This window comes from Sander lucioperca, chromosome 11, assembly GCF_008315115.2.
Source record: "Sander lucioperca isolate FBNREF2018 chromosome 11, SLUC_FBN_1.2, whole genome shotgun sequence".
In the NCBI taxonomy this organism is placed as follows: Eukaryota; Metazoa; Chordata; class Actinopteri; order Perciformes; family Percidae; genus Sander; species Sander lucioperca.
The window spans coordinates 31,052,929-31,072,551 of NC_050183.1; the positions used below are offsets into that span (position 1 = coordinate 31,052,929).

Below are 19,623 nucleotides of genomic sequence, written 5' to 3' on the forward strand. Positions count from 1 at the left end.
TAACACATCATTGTGCCGTTATTGAAGCCTACATACAAAGGGTGGACACACTGGAGTCCTGCAATAAGTACTTCTATTTTATTAATTGTTATTTCATTTTTAATTGTATGTTTATATATATCTAACTATATATACAGTACCATTAAGAAAGTTACGTAAGAAAGTTAACTTTGTTCCACACAAGACACGAACACCAGTCTCCCGGGAGGAAGTCCTGTTTGTTTGACCCATCCATTACCCCAACTTTCCTCCTTTCATTAATTTTTGCTCTTTATACTACTCCCTACGATTGTCGCTCTTCATCACTTTTACTACTCCGCTGTAATGAATCTGTTACATTCCGTTCTGTGAAAACTCTCATCTGTTTTAATTGGTATGCTATGACCTTTGGCGCCCCTTTCTTATATATCCACAATCACGTCATCTAAGTGAATGGAGCGGTTTTGGGCGAAAACCTCATATGTCCAAAACCGTTGCTTTTCAGGAAATATAAAAAAAGGCTAATTTGAAAACATTATATTGAGCTATTTACCTTTGACAAAGTCAAAGGAAATCGCCTCTTCGCCGATTAAATATTTGTCACAACCACACACAGACATAAAGGGTGACCAATAGCATTGATGTTTGAAAAAAAAGAAATACGAAATATGGAGATAAAAGGTTTCTGCTCGACAGTGACAATATATTTTTGTGTATCTCATCAAACCTTTGGAACACTGTAAACTGAACCCTGCTTTGTGGCACATTGTTCTCCAAGCACCTGTAACTGCTTTCAGAATCAATTCACAGAGGTCAAGCCAGTAGATAATGGGATATGAACCACAAAACAATTGTGATCGAATAACAGCGCCATGCTTTAATGCAAACATGGGCATAGCTGCCAACAGTGGAATTGCAACATTTTTACCATAGACTTTGAGTGAAAGATACGTCTATATATGAGTAAATAAATGTTTTTGAGTTACATCAACTTACCAGTCTGAACACTTAAATAGTCATTACTTAAATCCTTGTTTTAAAAGTTGTAACATGCACTAATAGATGAACCCAGAGTTCTGTAAAGAGGCATAATGAAAGTGCATAGTGAACGTGAGCAGAACCACAGGACTGCGCCCTGCACTGCAGGCTCATATGACGGTTATCGTGAGTTCCTGTAGCTGTAATAATGGATATAATGGCTGTAATTCATCATATGTCCACCCATCCATCCATCCATCTTCGTCCGCTTATCCGGTCTTGGGTCGCGGGGGTAGCAGCTCCAGCAGCGGACCCCAAACTTCCCTTTCCCGAGCCACATTAACCAGCTCCTACTGGGGGATCCCGAGGCGTTCCCAGGCCAGGTTGGAGATATAATCCCTCCACCTAGTCCTGGGTCTTCCCCGAGGCCTCCTCCCAGCTGGACGTGCCTGGAACACCTCCCTAGGGAGGCGCCCTGGGGGCATCCTTACCAGATGCCCGAACCACCTCAACTGGCTCCTTTCGACGCGAAGGAGCAGCGGCTCTACTCCGAGCTCCTCACGGATGACTGAGCTTCTCACCCTATCTCTAAGGGAGACACCAGCCACCCTCCTGAGGAAACCCATTTCGGCCGCTTGTACCCTGGATCTCGTTCTTTCGGTCATGACCTAACCTTCATGACCATAGGTGAGGGTAGGAACGAAAACTGACTGGTAGATCGAGAGCTTTGCCTTCTGGCTCAGCTCTCTTTTCGTCACAACGGTGCGATAAATTGAATGTAATACCGCACCCGCTGCGCCGATTCTCCGACCAATCTCCCGCTCCATTGTTCCCTCACTCGCGAACAAGACTCCAAGGTACTTGAACTCCTTCACTTGGGGTAAGGACTCATTCCCTACCTGGAGAAGGCACTCCATCGGTTTCCTGCTGAGAACCATGGCCTCCGATTTAGAGGTGCTGATCCTCATCCCAGCCGTTTCACACTCGGCTGCGAACCGATCCAGTGAGTGCTGAAGGTCACAGGCCGATGATGCCATCAGGACCACATCATCTGCAAAAAGCAGCGATGAGATCCCCAGCCCACCGAACTGCAACCCCTCTCCACCCCGACTACGCCTCGATATCCTGTCCATAAATACTACAAACAGGATTGGTGACAAAGTGCAGCCCTGGCGGAGGCCAACTCTCACCTGAAACGAGTCCGACTTACTGCCGAGAACCCGGACACAGCTCTCGCTTTGGTTGTACAGAGATTGGATGGCCCTGAGAAGGGACCCCCTCACCCCATACTCCCGCAGCACCTCCCACAGTATCTCCCGGGGGACCCGGTCATAGGCCTTCTCCAGATCCACAAAGCACATGTAGACCGGTTGGGCATACTCCCAGGCTCCCTCCAGGATCCTTGCGAGAGTAAAGATCTGGTCCGTTGTTCCACGACAAGGACAGAATCCGCATTGTTCCTCTTCAACCTGAGATTCGACTATCGACCGAACCCTCCTTTCCAGCACCTTGGAGAAGACTTTACCAGGGAGGCTGAGAAGTGTGATACCCCTATAATTGGCACACACCCTCTGGTCCCCCTTTTTGAAAAGGGGAACCACCACCCCGGTCTGCCACTCCTTAGGCACCGTCCCAGACTTCCACGCAATGTTGAAGAGGCGTGTCAACCAAGACAACCCCTCCACACCCAGAGCTTTAAGCATTTCTGGACGGATCTCATCAATCCCTGGGGCTTTGCCACTGTGGAGTTGTTTAACTACCTCAGCAACTTCCACCAGGGAAATTGACGACAATCCCCCATCATCCTCCAGCTCTGCCTCTACCATAGAGGGCGTATTAGTCGGATTTAGGAGTTCCTCAAAGTGCTCCTTCCACCGCCCTATTACCTCCTCAGTTGAGGTCAACAGCGTTCCATCCTTGCTGTACACAGCTTGGATGGTTCCCCGCTTCCCCCTCCTGAGGTGGCGAACGGTTTTCCAGAAGCACCTTGGTGCCGACCGAAAGTCCTCCATGTCATCATCATATGTATTATCTTATAATCAGGGTGCGATTTGTGAAGGTAGCAGGGCCCCCCCCCCCCCCTGCTACCTGTTTGATCATGGACAACAAAACAAAACATACAAGAATTAAATCCCCCTTCCAATACCATGGATATAGTGTGACTTGGTCAGCAATGCCAAAACACTTATGCACTTCAATATTAAATGTAAAATAATCTCAAAATGAAATAGCACAACGTGGTGTCTACATAAAACACGGCAGAGAAGATTTGGAAACATTTTCATGGGCGCAACCCACATACTCAGCGCTGCTGCTTATCCCACAAATGCATGTTCCTTAGAAATTTGGCACCATTTGAAAGGGAACTAAATAGGCTTTCCAATGTTATAAAATGTTTTGCCAAAAAGCATTGTTACCACAGAGAAATAATCTACCAAACACACATTTTCTTACTTTTTGTGCTAAGTTTACATTTACATTTAAAAAGTAGTTCTACTGTTTTCCAACAAGATACTTAATTTCTAAATACTGAAAACTAGTATTGTCCAAATGAAGCTTTGTGAAGCATTTTCTTTATTTTCTGAGCCCAATGGATGGCACTTTCTGTTCAACAAACGGTTGAAAGCACACTAATTTTTCATTCCATGAGCCTTTCTTTGAAACCAAGAGCGCCATCTAGTTGGGTCAACAAATACAACTAATGGTTCATGAAGCTTAATTTGGACAACACTACTAAAAATATGCTAGACTCATGATACCATTATATCGCAATCACAATCGCAGTATTGCAAATAGCAATATGACTTGTTCTCCAAATCGTGCAGTCCTAGCTATATCCCATCTGGCCTGCAAACGTCTCGAATTCCCCGGGGGAGAATGTGGCTTGGGAAAAGGACGTCTGTGCTACTTTGGTTAATCTGCTAACCTTGGACCCAGACCCAAAAAAAAAAAAAAATTATATATATATATATATATAAAAATATGGAAAATTAATTGATGGATGAATGAAGATCTGAAATTAAACAATGAATAACAGTATTCAATTATACCTACTGAACCCTGCAGGGACACAACCTATATATGAACAAATCCTTTCGCTGCAATCTGATGCTCCTCTATGCCAAAGGAAAATAAATGTTAATTTGCTCTTGGATGAAATTCTAGCTTAACCTGTCGCCCTTGTTTTCATCAAAGTTAGATTTGAGAAAATATATAGCTGGTTTTAGGCGACTTGAGGTTATGGTATTACTTAACACATTAAAGGCCTGCGCAGTCTTTGTATTTCATCAATAAAGACAATAGGGAAAATAGAAAAATACCTTAATTTAAGTCACAAAGTAGAATTATATATAGAGATAGACTATCATTCCATCTGCTAGAGAGAAGATTTAAAGTCAGGCCATGTACCTCGTACTGTATCTCTTACAACCAGACACGGTGCATTAAAGAGTGTCGGAGGGGGAAAAGAGAAACAGAGACAGTTAAAATGAAAGTAGAGTCCTTAAGAGGGAATAATAAAAGAGTGAGGTGTAAAAAAGAGGGATGCAATGGGAGGACAGAGAGAATAAGCAAGTGAGCAGGGAGAGTAAGTGTGAGAGAGAGAGTAGAGAGGATGGATCAGTTTAGCCTGTGGTGTCACACCAGGAATCAATATTTAATTTCTTTGTCTGCTATGATAAGGAGAGAGTGAAATCATTTTGAGATCTCGGCTTACCACTCGATACCACTCAATCTACAAAATCATATGTGCTACACAAAATTGCTTGCTGGACTTGGACATTAAAGCTTGAAACTAGATAATCTTCTGAGGCGAGTATATTGAGGCTATTTTTGCTTGACAGAGGCTGTGTTAAGATTTCATATTTGTTTTGATTATAGAATAAAAAGACAATATAGAAACAAAGCCGTGCATGCCCACAGGCCAAGACAACAACACATGGATGAGCTCACTCATAAAACCTTCTTTTTTTCTTTGACATATTGTTTTCCTTGAGGTTTTAGACTTTTTTTTTTAAAACCATGTCTTCACCATTGTTAATGTCCTATTTCCATGACTGTTAAATAAAATCATTCCTCCCATTATCCACAAAAAAATGCGTGGCTTGAACATTTTGTACACTCAGCGTGCATCAGCATTATGACACATCAAATAAGCGGAGGGTGGCAGAGAGTGAGGGTGTACCGTATTTAGAATGCAACCCACAACAGCAACAAAGTGACAAATGACAAAAACAACTTTGCATTGTGTGTGTGATGATAATAATAATTCCGTTCCGGACCTATGGTCTTTGGAAAAGCCATTTGCAGCTGTTGAGCTTAAATGCATGTCCCAGCCATCCAGAAATGAGTGACTGGGATATTAAAGAGACAAAGAAATATAGGGAGGGAGGATGGGAGGGAGTGGGAGACCTGGTAAATGATACCCTGACACACAAACGTTAAATATTTGCATATACTTGAAATTATATTAAAATGCTTGTTTAAAGCTTTAGTGCGTAACTTTTTTTATATTAATGAACGTCCATTACATTCAAGCCATTGCCAAATGAGTTGATACAAACATAATTCAGCTCCGCAAACCTCTCTCTTTATTTCACAGTATGGCTATGTTCAGAAACTTGTGTTTCTGAACATAGCATAGCATAGTGACTTTCACACGCAGAAAATCGAGTGAAGATAATTACCTCTTCTGAAGAGTCCATCATGTGTTTTTAATCCTCCATGTCCTCCTTGGCTACTAGCAACTGCGTGGGGGTGGTGCATGGTCACGGAAGGCTTGTATCATGTGGATGCGCCGACAGTTTTGTTGTCATTACTTAGAATTCCTCATGGACGACACAGAAACTACACACTATATATATAATTATATATAAAAATATAATTTGATAAAACACAACTTCAAATATAGCCACAAAAGTGAACATAGAGTTAAATCAACACTGCTCTGACAGTTTTCCATTCCCTTATTACCCGGGTAGTGAGGTGAGCCACTTGGCTGTCTTCTGTGCCAGAGGACCAAATGTGAGCTGGCTCTGGCCCATATACAACAGTCAGATTTGACTGTTTGTATGAGTGCAAATACGGTATGGGCCCGATGTGGGCTGACAATGCACAAAAGTAAACCAGTGCAGGCTTCTAAATTTGAACAGTTCTGGCAAAGCATTTATCTATCACATGCAATGTGACAACCAGGCATTCTGGATTTAGGACAATGTGGGGCCAACAGATGCAGGCGACCTTGGCAGTAGATTCCAACAGTCAAACATAAAGTTTACATCAAATTTTCAGTTTTGATATGATACGCATTATTCACAGCAGACATTTTGACGTGTCGTAGTAAGTAATAACAGCAATGATGGCTTTCTTTAATTTAAGTGTCCTAGTAAGTCATGACAGTGTGACAGTAAGTCGGCATGCACAATACCTGGATTCTCAGTGTTTCCCACACATAGACTAATGTGCACCGCACTATCAACACCGGCCGCCGCACATTGCCTTTCGTTATTAATAAACAAAATTTAAACGCTATTTAAAACACGTTCAGCTGCATTTCCTTTCTCTGCCCTCCTGTCACTTGTGTCTCGCTCACACACACACACACACACACACACACCTCCTCCCACTGTGCAGTGTTTGGTGTTTTTAGCCCCCAACGTCGCCTTCCAGGCAGCGCGGCAATGGTTATGTTTCAAGGGTTAAGGTGAGGGTTAGCTGCCAGGAAGGCAATATTGGAGGCTTAAAACACCATCGAGCCCACCGTGCACACAGCGTCTGTCTCCATAAAGGAGAGAAGACGGCTGGCGAAATTCACAAGTTCACGAAAGGTTGGTATCTATCTCGTGAACACCTTTACACAATCACACATTAAAAAGTGCTATAAAAATATTTTATATTCTGAATACAATGTTGAGTCCTGAACCGACTCTTAGCAAACAAGCGATTGCGCCTGCTTTAGGAAGTTAACTAGTCGCAAGTTTGTGGTAAAATGCAGTTGGGTTGTCGAGGTGAAAACACTATGTAGCAGTTGTGAATCAAATAAACGTATTATAAATAATGTTATGTCATTTTTTACTCTTACACTGAATGTTTGCTGCTTTAATCCAGATGAGTATTGAAAAGTATTTTCCGTGACTGAAAAAGGCACGTGTTGAGGATGAGGTCCAGCCTGAACCGGAGGTATCAGTCTGAAACAGAGCTGAATTAATTATTAATAATGAAACAGAGCTGAATTAATTATTAATATTAATAATATATTAATAATTGTAATTAATTATGTTATTAATTTGTTTACAATATTTTCAGGCTTCAACCATTGAAAGACAGGGTCAGGGAGAGAAAGAGATAGATTTGTTGGGCATTGAAGTAGGAGAGGAGGACAGCATCCAACAGCGTGTCCTCCTCAGTTTTTGGTACTTGATTGTTACGAAAATAAGTATTGGTGAGGCTCATAACCGGAGGTGACGAAACGACCTACAGGGATGAGGTGCAGCGACTGGCAGAGTTGTGTAGTAGAAATCACTTAACACCAAAAAAAACTAAGGAGGTGATCATGGATTTCAGGAGAGACAAGGCTGACCCTGCCCCTCTCCACATCAATGGTGACTGTGTGGAGAGGGTCCCCACTTTTAAATTCCTGAAGACTTCACGTGGGCAGCAAACACAACAGCGGTGGTGAAGAAGGCCCAGCAGCGACTTCCTAAGGATACTGAGAAGGAGCAGACTGGAGGAGAGGTTGCTGGTAGTCTCGCTTTGCCAGACCAACAACACGCTGCAGAGTGGAGGAGGGTCTGGCTAGTCCACACAGCATTCCAGGATGGTAGAAAAACGTGCTCTGGTTTATTGGCATTTCTTTAAACCAATCACAATCGTCTTGGGCAGCACTAAACTCTGCACTGAGCTGCAGTAAAATAGTTAGTGCGAGAGAAAACTCAGATTGGACAGATAGCCTAGCTAGCTGCCTGGATTTAGCCTGCAGACAACTGAGGAGCAGTTAACCATAGTCCTCATAAATCCACTGGAGTTCAAAATTCCAACACAAAGAAAGCGGAAGGAAACGGACATCGGCGAAAATACATGCATGTGGCGGAATTTCCTGCAGCACCGGAGCAATCCCAGAAGTGGAACGTCAAGGATATAGACTAGGCTGCTGGTGACCTTCTACCGCTCAAACATTGAGAGCGTGCTGGCATACTCAATCACCATATGGTATGCTGGCTGCACATGTGATATGGTCAGCAGAAAGGACAATCGGCTTCCCCCTACCCTCCGTTGATGCCATCACCAGCTCTTGTTGCCTCTCCAGATCTAAAAAGATTATCAATGACCAACCTCCACCCAGTACATCACCTGCTCAGCCTGCTTCCTTCTGGTAGGAGCCTTCTGGGAGGAGTCCCAGAAGGAAGCAGGCTTAGAATATTAATCTGAGCCTGTCAGTGGCAAAACAAGCACTTTTTTGAAGGTAAATAGAAGCTGGACAATTGCCCTATTAACTTACATTGTAGCTTGTTTCGCTCGTTGTTTTGTATCCCTCAAGGTAAGCGATTAATGCATAATATACTGTAAAATAAACTACACATTTTGTATTACCCACATGCTGTGCAATGCATTTGTCCAATCACAGGAAATAAATCCTCTGTGCTTTTCTGTCTTGATCAAATGATTGGTGAGTGGCTTAAAAGTCAACCTTGTAGAAGATTGTCCACAGAGAAACAGTGCACTTAGGGAAAAGGCATTGATTAATCGTAGCTAAAAGCAATAATGTGTATTCCAGTGCCAAAGGCTATTCACAAATTAGGCTATAATCTGTCTTTAATTGTTTTGGGGCCATCTATTAAGTAGAAATAAATCTCAAGAAGGCTCTGACTATACCTGCCTCAGACTATTACAAACGGTAAGTCTTACATGTCACCTGCAAACCAAGCTAGTTACAATCTACCGTTGGAAAAATGCATCATACCACAGCACCTGACGAATGTCACAGCCACAAGTAATGACAAGGCTCATCCTTCACCAAACACATATTTTCATATTTGTTCCTCTACTTATGTTCTGTCGCTGTGATATGAAACTGTGATGGAAGGGCCACGCTGACAGTCATATAAATACTTTCTGAGGCCAAGGCAGCATCGCCTCATGCTTATGCATATTCATGGAGCCTGCCGCAGTCACACAATGCCTTTCCTGACAATACAAGATCTGTGGTAATTCAAACATATTGCCAACAGTGTACTATGTCAAACATTATGCGACAAGTGTGCTGTCTTGGATGACTGTGTGGCCATAAAGTCAGAGACTCATTCTGGTGATGTATTGTGTCCTTCATTTCTTCTGGTTTTATGTGGGAAAACACATAAATTAGATATACAGTATAAATTAGACTTCTTGCATATTCCCTAATGTAGATGATGTTCTTGTTTACCATTTACGGTATGATTCTATAGCTGGCCTATTGTCATCCCTTCGTCATGTTTGAAAGCCTGTCATGGTGTCATAATTCACTTAAAATATCAGCCGTTATTTCAGCCCATACTTTAGCACCGAGTACACGGAGGAGAATTTGTCACAGTAAATACAAAGTGTGTTCAAAATACAACATACTGGAAACATGCAAAGCCCTAAATCCATTGTGTGGATGATATAAATCCTGTACGGTTATTGTTCTGGGGGAATAACCTTTATGTGGGATTTTAGAATAGATTCCTTGCATTTATTTCTGTAAGTCATTTTTTCAGTGGTTTCTGGTCCCATGGACATTTCATAGTATTTTCTATTGTATTATCCAGTGAATTGGATAAAGAGGTATCTTTAAGTTTGGACTGGATGGGGGATTTTGGAGTTCGACCAATGGAAACAGCTTAAAAGCTCTGATGCCAGAACTCTTCGGGGACAATCACACTCCATGCATAAAGCATGAGCAGGAAAACAAAGAAATCTTTGGCTGATCTTTAATTGATCTAAACGCAGTCTGCTGGTCCCAGACCTGTTATAGATATACAGTAGCTCAAACTGTGACAGAAAATAGAAACTGAGAAAATTACTGTACACTAAAATCTGTTCCTAATTTCTAAAACAAAGACATGAGGAAGCAACTGGAAGAGCTGTAGCCTAAATTGACTCATGATTAGAACAGATACATTTGTTTTGTGATACTTGTTCATTCAGTTATTTCTCTCTTTATTGTGATTGGCGGAGTCTGCCATTCCCATGTCAAAGATGTATTAAGTTACTATTAATGCAAATGGTACATCCTACATAAACGCACACCAAAAGGTTTCAACACTGTTACATTTCAATCACCGGGAACCTGTCTGTTCCCACATTTCCCTGCACTTTGCACTGTGTCAAACTACACAATGTTTTACAGGAACCTGTCTTTCAATAATTTCTTACACTCTTCTCCAAATTTGAGGAGGAACACAACAAATACGTAGCTCTGGGTTGTGGCTCCTTAACACAATTGATCAGTATGGCAACGATAATCTCTGTTTAGAGGGCCTTAGAAATAATTTTTAGAAGAGAGAACATTTAGTGTGGAAGGCATGTCATCCACTTTGGAAGACGAAGAATTCTCAAAATATGAGGATCATGTCTCTGTCAATTAAGATTCTTACAGCAAGTTTAAAGAAGAGGATGATATTGACCCCTCAGCCAGCCCCAAGATGGGCCTGTCAGGAACCAGCCCCAAGACGGGCCTGTCAGGAACCAGCCCCAGGACGGGCCTGTCAGGAACCAGCCCCAGGACTTGCCTGTCAGGAACCAGCCCCAAGATCAGCCATCAGGAGCCAGTCCCCTCCTTAGTGATCCCTCCTTGCTCCTCAGAGCAGAAGTAAGGAATATGGTACGTCCATTATGATGGCAGGCCAGAACGATTTCCGGGTCAAGCGAGGAGCGATCAAAAAAGGAATTAGGATGTACTCAGAGACAGGGGTTACAATCTCTTAAATCCTTCTACCCATAAATGCCCAACTGTTATGACATCAAAACCAACTCTATCACAACTGAGCAAACTCCAATCACTAAACCTTTCCAATTACAACAAAAGTGTTCGTTTTTGGTAGTAAATATTTGGGGGAAACTGAGGTTCCATGAATAACATGAATGAGTGAAAGATTTCAAAACCTGATTGAATGTGTGTAATGTAGGGGTGTCCCTGACTAAGAATTTACTTTTAGTGGATGCAATTGACGATGCACATTTGCCCTATTACATTTCATTGCAGCCCAGTTCGTGGCTGCCGGTCACAGCATTTTCGCTTAATACTGGACCAATTTCAAAGACTGTTGTTCCCATCAACACACAAAAACAAAGCATAATAGGGTCTAGGTTGAAAAAAAACAAAGTTACCCTTTAATTAGTCTATATCCACGGCGTTCCACTTCCGGGATTGCTCCGTTGCCGATGGAAATTCCGCCGGATTTCACTCATTTAGGCCGGATATCCGTTACTTTGTGTTAGAATTTTAAACTCCGGTGGATTTATGAGGACTATGGTTAACTGCTCCTCCAATCTATACAGGGTGAATCCAGACAGCTAGCTAGACTATCTGTCCAATCTGAGTATCTGTTGCACGACTAAAACAAGTTTTGAACGTATACATGTTCCACCAAAACAAGTTCCTTCCCGAGGCTATTTTGCAGCGGCGCTGTTGCTCCGTACAGCGCTTAGCACCGCCCAAGACGATGTGATTGGTTTAAAGAAATGCCAATAAACTGGAGCACGTTTTTCTCCTATCCCGGAATGCTATGTGAACTAGCCAGACCTTCCTCCAAGATGCTCCTCCATCGGTCACGGATCATTGAAAGAGAAACTTAAATCTGACATGAGGGGGTTGGATTTATTCAGGCACTTTTAAAAAGTTTATTAAAAACTTCTTTCTTTTCAAATATATTTTTTTACAGCATTATATATTGATATTTATATCATAATAGGCTGTATATTAAGTTATTGGGAGAAAACAGGTTGTTCTATGTAAAATCCGACATAGCCAAATTGGCATGATCCTCGTTTCATAACGCCTCTGCAAATATTTGACTGTGAGATTGGCAGTCGAATCAGGCTCCTTCAATCAAAGCATTGGATATTTAACTATTCGGGGTCACCCCTAGTGTAATGTTTATTTCAACATGTTGCATAGGAAGAGAGCATTAACAGTGCAGTGCATATATGGACTTACTCAAAGTTGTTGCCAATGTTAAGATAACACTGCACTCTATATTTTAAATGCCCAAGTTGCCATGATTTTTAGTTTGAACCAGACTTTGGAAAAAAAAAAACATCGACAGCACTCATGCTCTAATCAGCCTTGACTCATTTTTTAGGGATTACAACTGTGCCTGTTTATTCCTGAAAGGATTGAGCATCAAATTTTTCAGTCTGGCTGACTCTATTGATGCCAATATGGCAGAGACAGGTGGGTGTGGGAGAGACAGTGAAACAGAGAAGATAGAGTCAGAGAGAACAGGTGTTTACTAAAGAATAAAGGGGTAGATGATTTGAGAAATAACTACTACTAATGTGTACCACAGGGGAAATGTATCACTATGGGGATGGTGTGTTTCTACAAATTCAGCTCTTGATTTATACTGAAATAAGTAAGTCCACCAGTGTGGCTAGCGGGAATGTGTTTCATCTATATTACCTCCATCACCAGTATTTACAGTGTGTTCATTCCACTGTTGGTGGTTGGAAAAAACATGTATTTTTTTTATGAGCTAAGCACAAGTGGGATTCTATTAACCTCCAGATTTCAGAGATAAATATCTCAAAACCTGAGGAAGAGACAAAAAACGCCAAGGGCTTTAGTGGAGCTTCAATGTGACAGGACGTGTTTACCCTTTCAAAGCCACAACCTTTCCATAGCATTAACTACAATGTTTTATTAGCCTATACCTAACAACATGTGGGAACCTCAGTCTCTGGTTCCTCCTTCATGCAAACCATCTACCACCAACATCCAAATTCAGTAAAGGAATTTAACACTTGGACTGGAAAAAAAAACAAAAAAAACATTGCCAATGAACACAATCATAACCCTGACAGCATGTCCTTCACAACATACTTGGCAAAAGCATTTACTATAGTATATAATTGTCTTTAAAGACTTTGTAGAGCATTACATTTGTTAGATGATAGAATAATTGGAATGTATATGCTTTATAATACAAACAAATCTCTCACTCAATTAGCAAATTACCACATAAGTGACACGATTTAAGGGAAACAAGGTTTCATACAGTACTATTAATCTTGTGAGCTCAATATGACAAACATGGGAGGCAGTATGGAATTATATGACAATGACCTAACGGCTATTGTGAATGGGATCCACAGTAGCATGTACTATAAACAACTTGGGTCCCCACACAGAGCTTAGAGGGGTTTAAATCACACCACAGTAGCCAACTACACCTGTAGAATACATATACACACACACACACACACACACACACAGGTCCATGGCCATTTGTTGGAGGGAGTGCGGATGAAGGATTTCCCACTCTGGTCTTTTTTCAGTCTAACAATGCGCTGTCTACTGGTGACCATTTGTTTTCAAATGGAGGAACCTGCTACAAGCCACACTCCAACCGGAGACTAGACAGACATACATCTCTGGAACCATACCCAATTAAAGTGCAAGCTCCTCTCCATTTATTTTGTATTCTTTCAGCCACCAAAGCCTCCCTTGTTTTCTCTTTTGACCCTTGTTTTTCTTCCTCTTGTCTTCTTTTTGTCCATAAACCCCCCCTGTTGTCCCCCCTCTTTGTGTAAATCACCTACAAAAGAAGTATCTAGTTGCATTATAATTGGTTCCCAAGCACCCATTCCAAAACTATCAGTGCAGCAGCATCTCAATTTGGAAAATAAGATAAGTAGGAAGTATTACAGCCGTTGTGCAAACATGATTAACGACATGCTTAGATGTGGTACTTAATATTTGGAGGTGGGGAGCATGCCTGGGGGCAGCTCTGAGACTCTTGAGATAATGAATAGAGCATGCCAGAAATACAGCTGCCACCGAATGGACAATTAGGTACAACAAGGCGAGGCGAAAAAAGAGGGTAAATAAAAAGTAAACACTGAGGAGGGATTCTTGGAGGATTCTTGGGTTAGTACAGTGTTACTATGTAGAGCTGTAATAATGCATTTGACCCTTTTGATTTCTTAAAATGCTAAAACCTTCACTGGTTGGGGACATAAAGGTTCTGCACACAAAACTCAAGTGGCTATGTGGAAACATTTGAGCATGCTGCTACAGAGAGTCTCCCACAAGAATGTGTCCCAGCACCAATATCCAATGGTCTTACTTTAAGATTTATAAAACTGTTCGTATGTTTTTTATTTCTTAGTTTGATTTGTAAGGGACAAGTACAGAGAAACATTGACAGTTGCAGAGGCAGTGTTCGACGTACTGTTTACGTGTATTAGCTAAAGCTAATTTCCAACACCAGTCCCTTGATGAGCATAAATAGTTCAAATAAACATAAAATGATGCTACAGTCTAAAAACTTAAACAATTGTGTCACCATTTATGACAGCTTTGGTTTCATTAATGCAGCTAAAACAGAGAGATATGAAAATGGAGACAAACAGCTTGTGTTAATAGTGTCTGATTCAGGCCTAGAATAATACAGTCCACAGTTACCCTAGTTAGGGATAGGGAACCTGGTTCCAGACCTCTGAATTGTTGCTAACATCTCAGATTTCTTCAGTGATTCAAATAGGTCTGGAGTTGTGCTCATTGATGGCTGTTTCCCCAGTCGCCGAAAAACAGAGTAAATTACTACATTTCCACTTATCTGCTTTACGCTAAATTTGTGCATAAGGAAACCTGAGTGAAAACGCTTGTAATTCAATAATGCACTTACCTAAGGTGGAGAAGTTAAAAGCAAAATGCAACACAGTACAATGGAAACAGACTTGGCGTCACAGACGGACAGGGGCCTCCTCCAGACGTTCCCAGTTCAACCGCACTACCCGTTTGGGCTTACCAGGTCTGTTCAGTCTTCCCCCACCCCCTGACCCAACTCACCACCAGATGGTGATCAGTTGACAGCTCCGCCCCTCTCTTCACCCAAGGATTTATATATCTGTAGTAATGCAGGGACATTTCAAGGCTTGTCAACATTTAAAGGTAGCAACTGAAATGTCTGACATTAGTATTAAGGACCTCTCCAGTCCCCTCTCATTCAGCTCTGCAAAATGTATGCTGAATTGTCTATTTTACAAATATTAGTTGTGCTTTGGGTGGTTGACAGTGGACAGTTATGGCATGTGGCTATGGATCCTCATCAGGATAGGGAAATCAACTTGCCAGTCTCCTGCCATAATCCTGCCGACTGTGATAGCCTAGGCTCGCTAGCCAGCTGGCTGGTGAAGTTTTTAAATGTAAACATCAGAGTAAACAGAAGAAAAAGGTGGAGAAGATGAGGTCAAGCTAGTCAGACCATCTCTGAGGCCATCTCATGACTAAGAGCCACTCATCGGGATAGTGAAATCAACTCACCGGTTTCCTGCTGACTCTGCTAGCCTGGCCGGTCAAAGTTTTCAAATGTAAACCTCAGAGAAAACAGAGGAAAAGGTGAAGATGGCTATCTGCTATGTCCTATGGCTACGATCCCGACTACGTGGACAAGAAAGCTCATCTCTGCCAAAAACGAAATCCATTAAATAATCATTTTGTGACTGAATTGTTGTATGTCCAAAATGTCAGGAGCCAAGCCACCTTTCAGACAGAACACTGTAAAATGTGCAGGGGGGGTTGATGCGCCGTCAATTGAAGTGGGCATATGGAGCAATATAGAGGCAATTACCACTCTAGGTAGAAAAATTGAATTGAAAAAGTGTCGAGCTGAGTAAGAAATCGTCCTCGGGCAATAATGAGAAAGCCAATCAGTAAGTTTTCTTTCCTACAGCAGTATTTACAGCAGCACTAATGTTGCCAACTACATTGGGTATATATGAGCGGTAAGAGTGACATCTGAGCGTAAGTACTGCTTAAAATATATTGCTTAAAGAAGAAAGTATTGGAGCTGCTGCTACAAGTATGAACAGCTTAACACAAAGTCTGACAGAATGAATGAACTTGATAGAAAAGGCAGAGCAGTAGTTTCATGTATGTGCACACAGAGTTCTTTCATTTTTCTGTTAAAGATATTTCATGAAAGAACATCAAAAGTTACCTTCTCTGTCTTTTTTCTTCCTCTCTTTATATGGCTTTGGCAGAGGCTGTCAAGCTTCATTACAGCTTAATGCCACAGGTAGACTGGGCCATTCCTACTAATTAGTTAGTTTATGGCAGAGCTGGGGAATAAAGGGACATTGTGCTGCACGATCTGTTCACTCGTGACCTCTTGTACCTGCCTAGGTGCCTGGCAAGAACATAAATCTTCCCCGAGGATGAGTGACACAAATAAAAATACTGCATAGCATGACATGAAGAGACAAAGAGAGAAGACAGAGAAGAAGTAAGAGGCAGATCTTAATGAGGAAAATGAGAGGGTTGAGAGATACAATGCTTGCTGCTGATGAAGAGGAGATTAAGAGGTGACGGAAGGAGAGGGAGCAAGGTTGGGAGAGAGATGTAGTGCTTAAGGGAGAAGGGGAAGAACAAAAAAAGAAGGAGGCGGTGGTGGAGGCAGAGGAAGGACATGAGAGAAAGTGAGGATGAGGTGTGTTTTTTTTTTCAAAAGGCAAAAGTTTTCAAAGTTTAAAGAGATGTTGAGAGTTGGGGAAAAGATGTCTGCGATGGTTGAACATATCTGCAAAACACCCCCAGCTTGGAATAAAGAGACAGTTTGGGGGGCTGAATCATAGAGCTGCTATACGCAATCAGTAGAATGGCCATTGCAGATTGTGTGTGAATGTGAAGTGTGGGATGGGGTGAGAGTGAAGTTAGTTTTATTTAGATCACATTGAGAGTGGCTTCCTCCCCCTCTCACAGAATGGGTGGCATACTTTAACAGTCAAAGTCTCCCCATTTCTTGTGATTATGTTTCTCACATAATTATGTTTCTCACATTATTGTGTTAACTATTGTGTCAATCTGTGAAATGAAAGCAGAGCACAAAGAGAGCGTGAGGAGAACAAGGAGCAAAAGAAAGAAAAGTGAAGCAAAATCAGGAACATTGATGGAGCTAAAATAAATGTGGTATTAAAGGGTTTAGAACATATTAACAAAATACCAATTTTGGAAACACGTAGTAACAGTGCAGAGATAATATTCATACAAATTTAAAAAAGGTAGCGATAAGAATACTGTTGACCCAGCTGGCCTGACACTGCTGACCCATTCTAGAGCTTCCATTTGGTGCACCTATAGTAGTAAAATTGCAGGCAACCCTCTCCCCTTCTCACTCCCAACTCGTAAAATATTGACTCTTGGTCAGTGGCTCTCCGATGCAAAAATCACCCTTTAGCGTCTGTATGGAACGCACCGGGTATAGCCCCAGCTTGAACGTGGCGCTGTAAAATTACATTCAAAGCAACAACGGTAGTGAGTAGTATAAAAGACAGAAAAGGAGGGTTAGTTGGGGTGGTGGATGGGTCAAACAACACAGGACTTTCACCAAAGACAACGGGGTTCATGTCCCGCTCTTGTCCCACGTGTCACTGAAACGTACATTTCGTAACCCCTCACACGATCTTTTCCTAAACCTAACTTTCCCGCTCTTGTGCTGAGTACTAAAGAAATTTGCAGCAGTATTAGTACTATTTGTAGTAGCGGTAGCAGTCATATTGCTTGATACACTAGCTGTGTTTGAAACCGTTCCTTCATTCATAGTGTTTATTAAATAGTGAACTATATAGGGAACAACGAAATGAGATTTCGGACACCCACTAAAAATATCGTTGCGTCAGTAATACGCTGATTATTTGTGTGGCGGAGGCGGGCGCGCCCAGCATCATGTAAACATACTGAAACAAACATACTTCTAATACATCCCTGAAACATAGCGAGCACTCAGGAGAACAGTAAAAGGTTGTATATATGTTGTATGTTACATTTCCACTGTTTAAAAAAGAAAGTCCGCTCCATTTTTCCTTTTCAGTTTTCACGATGCATCTGCTTTTTCTTCTCCTCCAGGAAAACACGACCACGTTGCATTGTGGTATACGGGAGTAAAATGTAGGGTACTTTGTATGTTCACTCAAATTAGCTGTGCATTGTGGGTATTTTAAAGTGGAAAGTGAATGAAATTAACCACGAAGAATTCGAACACAACTACAAAATGGTGAACACACTATACAGTGCACTATTTCCTTGATAGGGAAGTTTCAAACACAGCTACTGTACATCCGTGGTGAGTTGTAGTGATGTTAGCAGTCATAGTAGTGCTATCAGCTAGCATCAGTAGTATTACTTACTCTCTGTATATCTGAAGTGAGTTGCAGCAGGGTTGGAGAAGCTGTAGCTCGTAGTGTCTCGGTCCCTCTAACCGGATAGTTCAGACTGACGTAGGCCACTGCACTGCTCTGCAGGACAACACTGTTATCCTAAAGGGAACACACACACACACACACACACACACACACACACACACACACACACACACAGGTTATCATCATTACACTCCTAATGATATTCATAACAGTACAATTCTTGTCATCAAACTTGTCGCATTATCAACATTATCATTATCTAAAGTCCACAGAAAGAGCCCTTTCCCGTACTTAGGATTACGTTATTGTCCTTGGCAGTCGTTTTTTGTCTGCTACTGTTGTTTGTAATGTAATGTAATCTTCATCTTTTAATGTAGCAATCAGATTAAAACCTACATTTTAACCTAATTTGACAGTTTTATGAAGTATACATAAGAATCCAAGACTGTTGCACAAACATTTTTTGTTGTGAGCCACGTTTTTATTCTAATTATATAAAGTCATAGTCAGACAAAACTGTAACTGAGTAATGTGGGAATAAGAATAATGAATAGTTATACATAAATTAGACCCACTCGATCAAAACAATATTGTTTGATTGCAGATGTGGCGTGTTGTTCTTTTTTTGTGGCAACAGTCCTATCTTGGGAGAATAGAGAAGGAACACCCACTGTTTTGATTGGCTTTCTTTTTGTTAATTGTTAGTTGTAGCCATTTCCATTAAAAAATATTACATACAAAGTTCAGTCGATATTCATAGAGCCAGTATTCACATGTGTCAATACAAGCTGCTGCATTGACCCAACTATTATCTTTGTCATAGTTTCAAAAGTTGCAGGACCCAAACTCAGAAGAAGAGACGAGAAGGTAGCAAGGACAGTTTCAATTACTTAATTAGGAAAAAGCATCCTGGAGGGATCACCTGGAGGGAGCCATCCTGAAGCCATGCAGCTGAAAGGGTTGCTAACTCCGCCCAAACAGCTGACCAATTCATGAGACGCTTCAGAGAAGAGGACGTCTCATCCCTCTAAAACACATTTCCTCGTTTCCTCTCCCCTCCCATGATTCCCTCGCGTCTCTCCCGTGCCTCCTCGGTGGGAGCGACTAAGACGCGAGAAAGGGAGGCAAGTGGAGGAGCCGGGGTACAATTTAAGGGACATGAGATGCAGCTCAAGTACGACAACAAACTGACACCAGACAAAGGGAGCACACAGACTGAATACACAAGGCAACGAGGATTGTAACGAGAGACAGGTGACCTGAGGGCTGATGCACAGGTGAAACACT

The 19,623-nt window shown here is 41.8% G+C and overlaps 1 protein-coding gene across 1 annotated transcript in view; it reads right to left on the bottom strand.

The window, feature by feature from the left end:
• The window catches only part of LOC116058719 (inactive N-acetylated-alpha-linked acidic dipeptidase-like protein 2), a 457,605-nt gene that overhangs the window by 200,792 nt on the left and 237,190 nt on the right, over positions 1-19,623 (bottom strand). Inside the window, 1 exon segment of the mRNA XM_036007698.1 lies at positions 18,322-18,450. Coding sequence (XP_035863591.1) covers positions 18,322-18,450 — 129 coding nt within the window.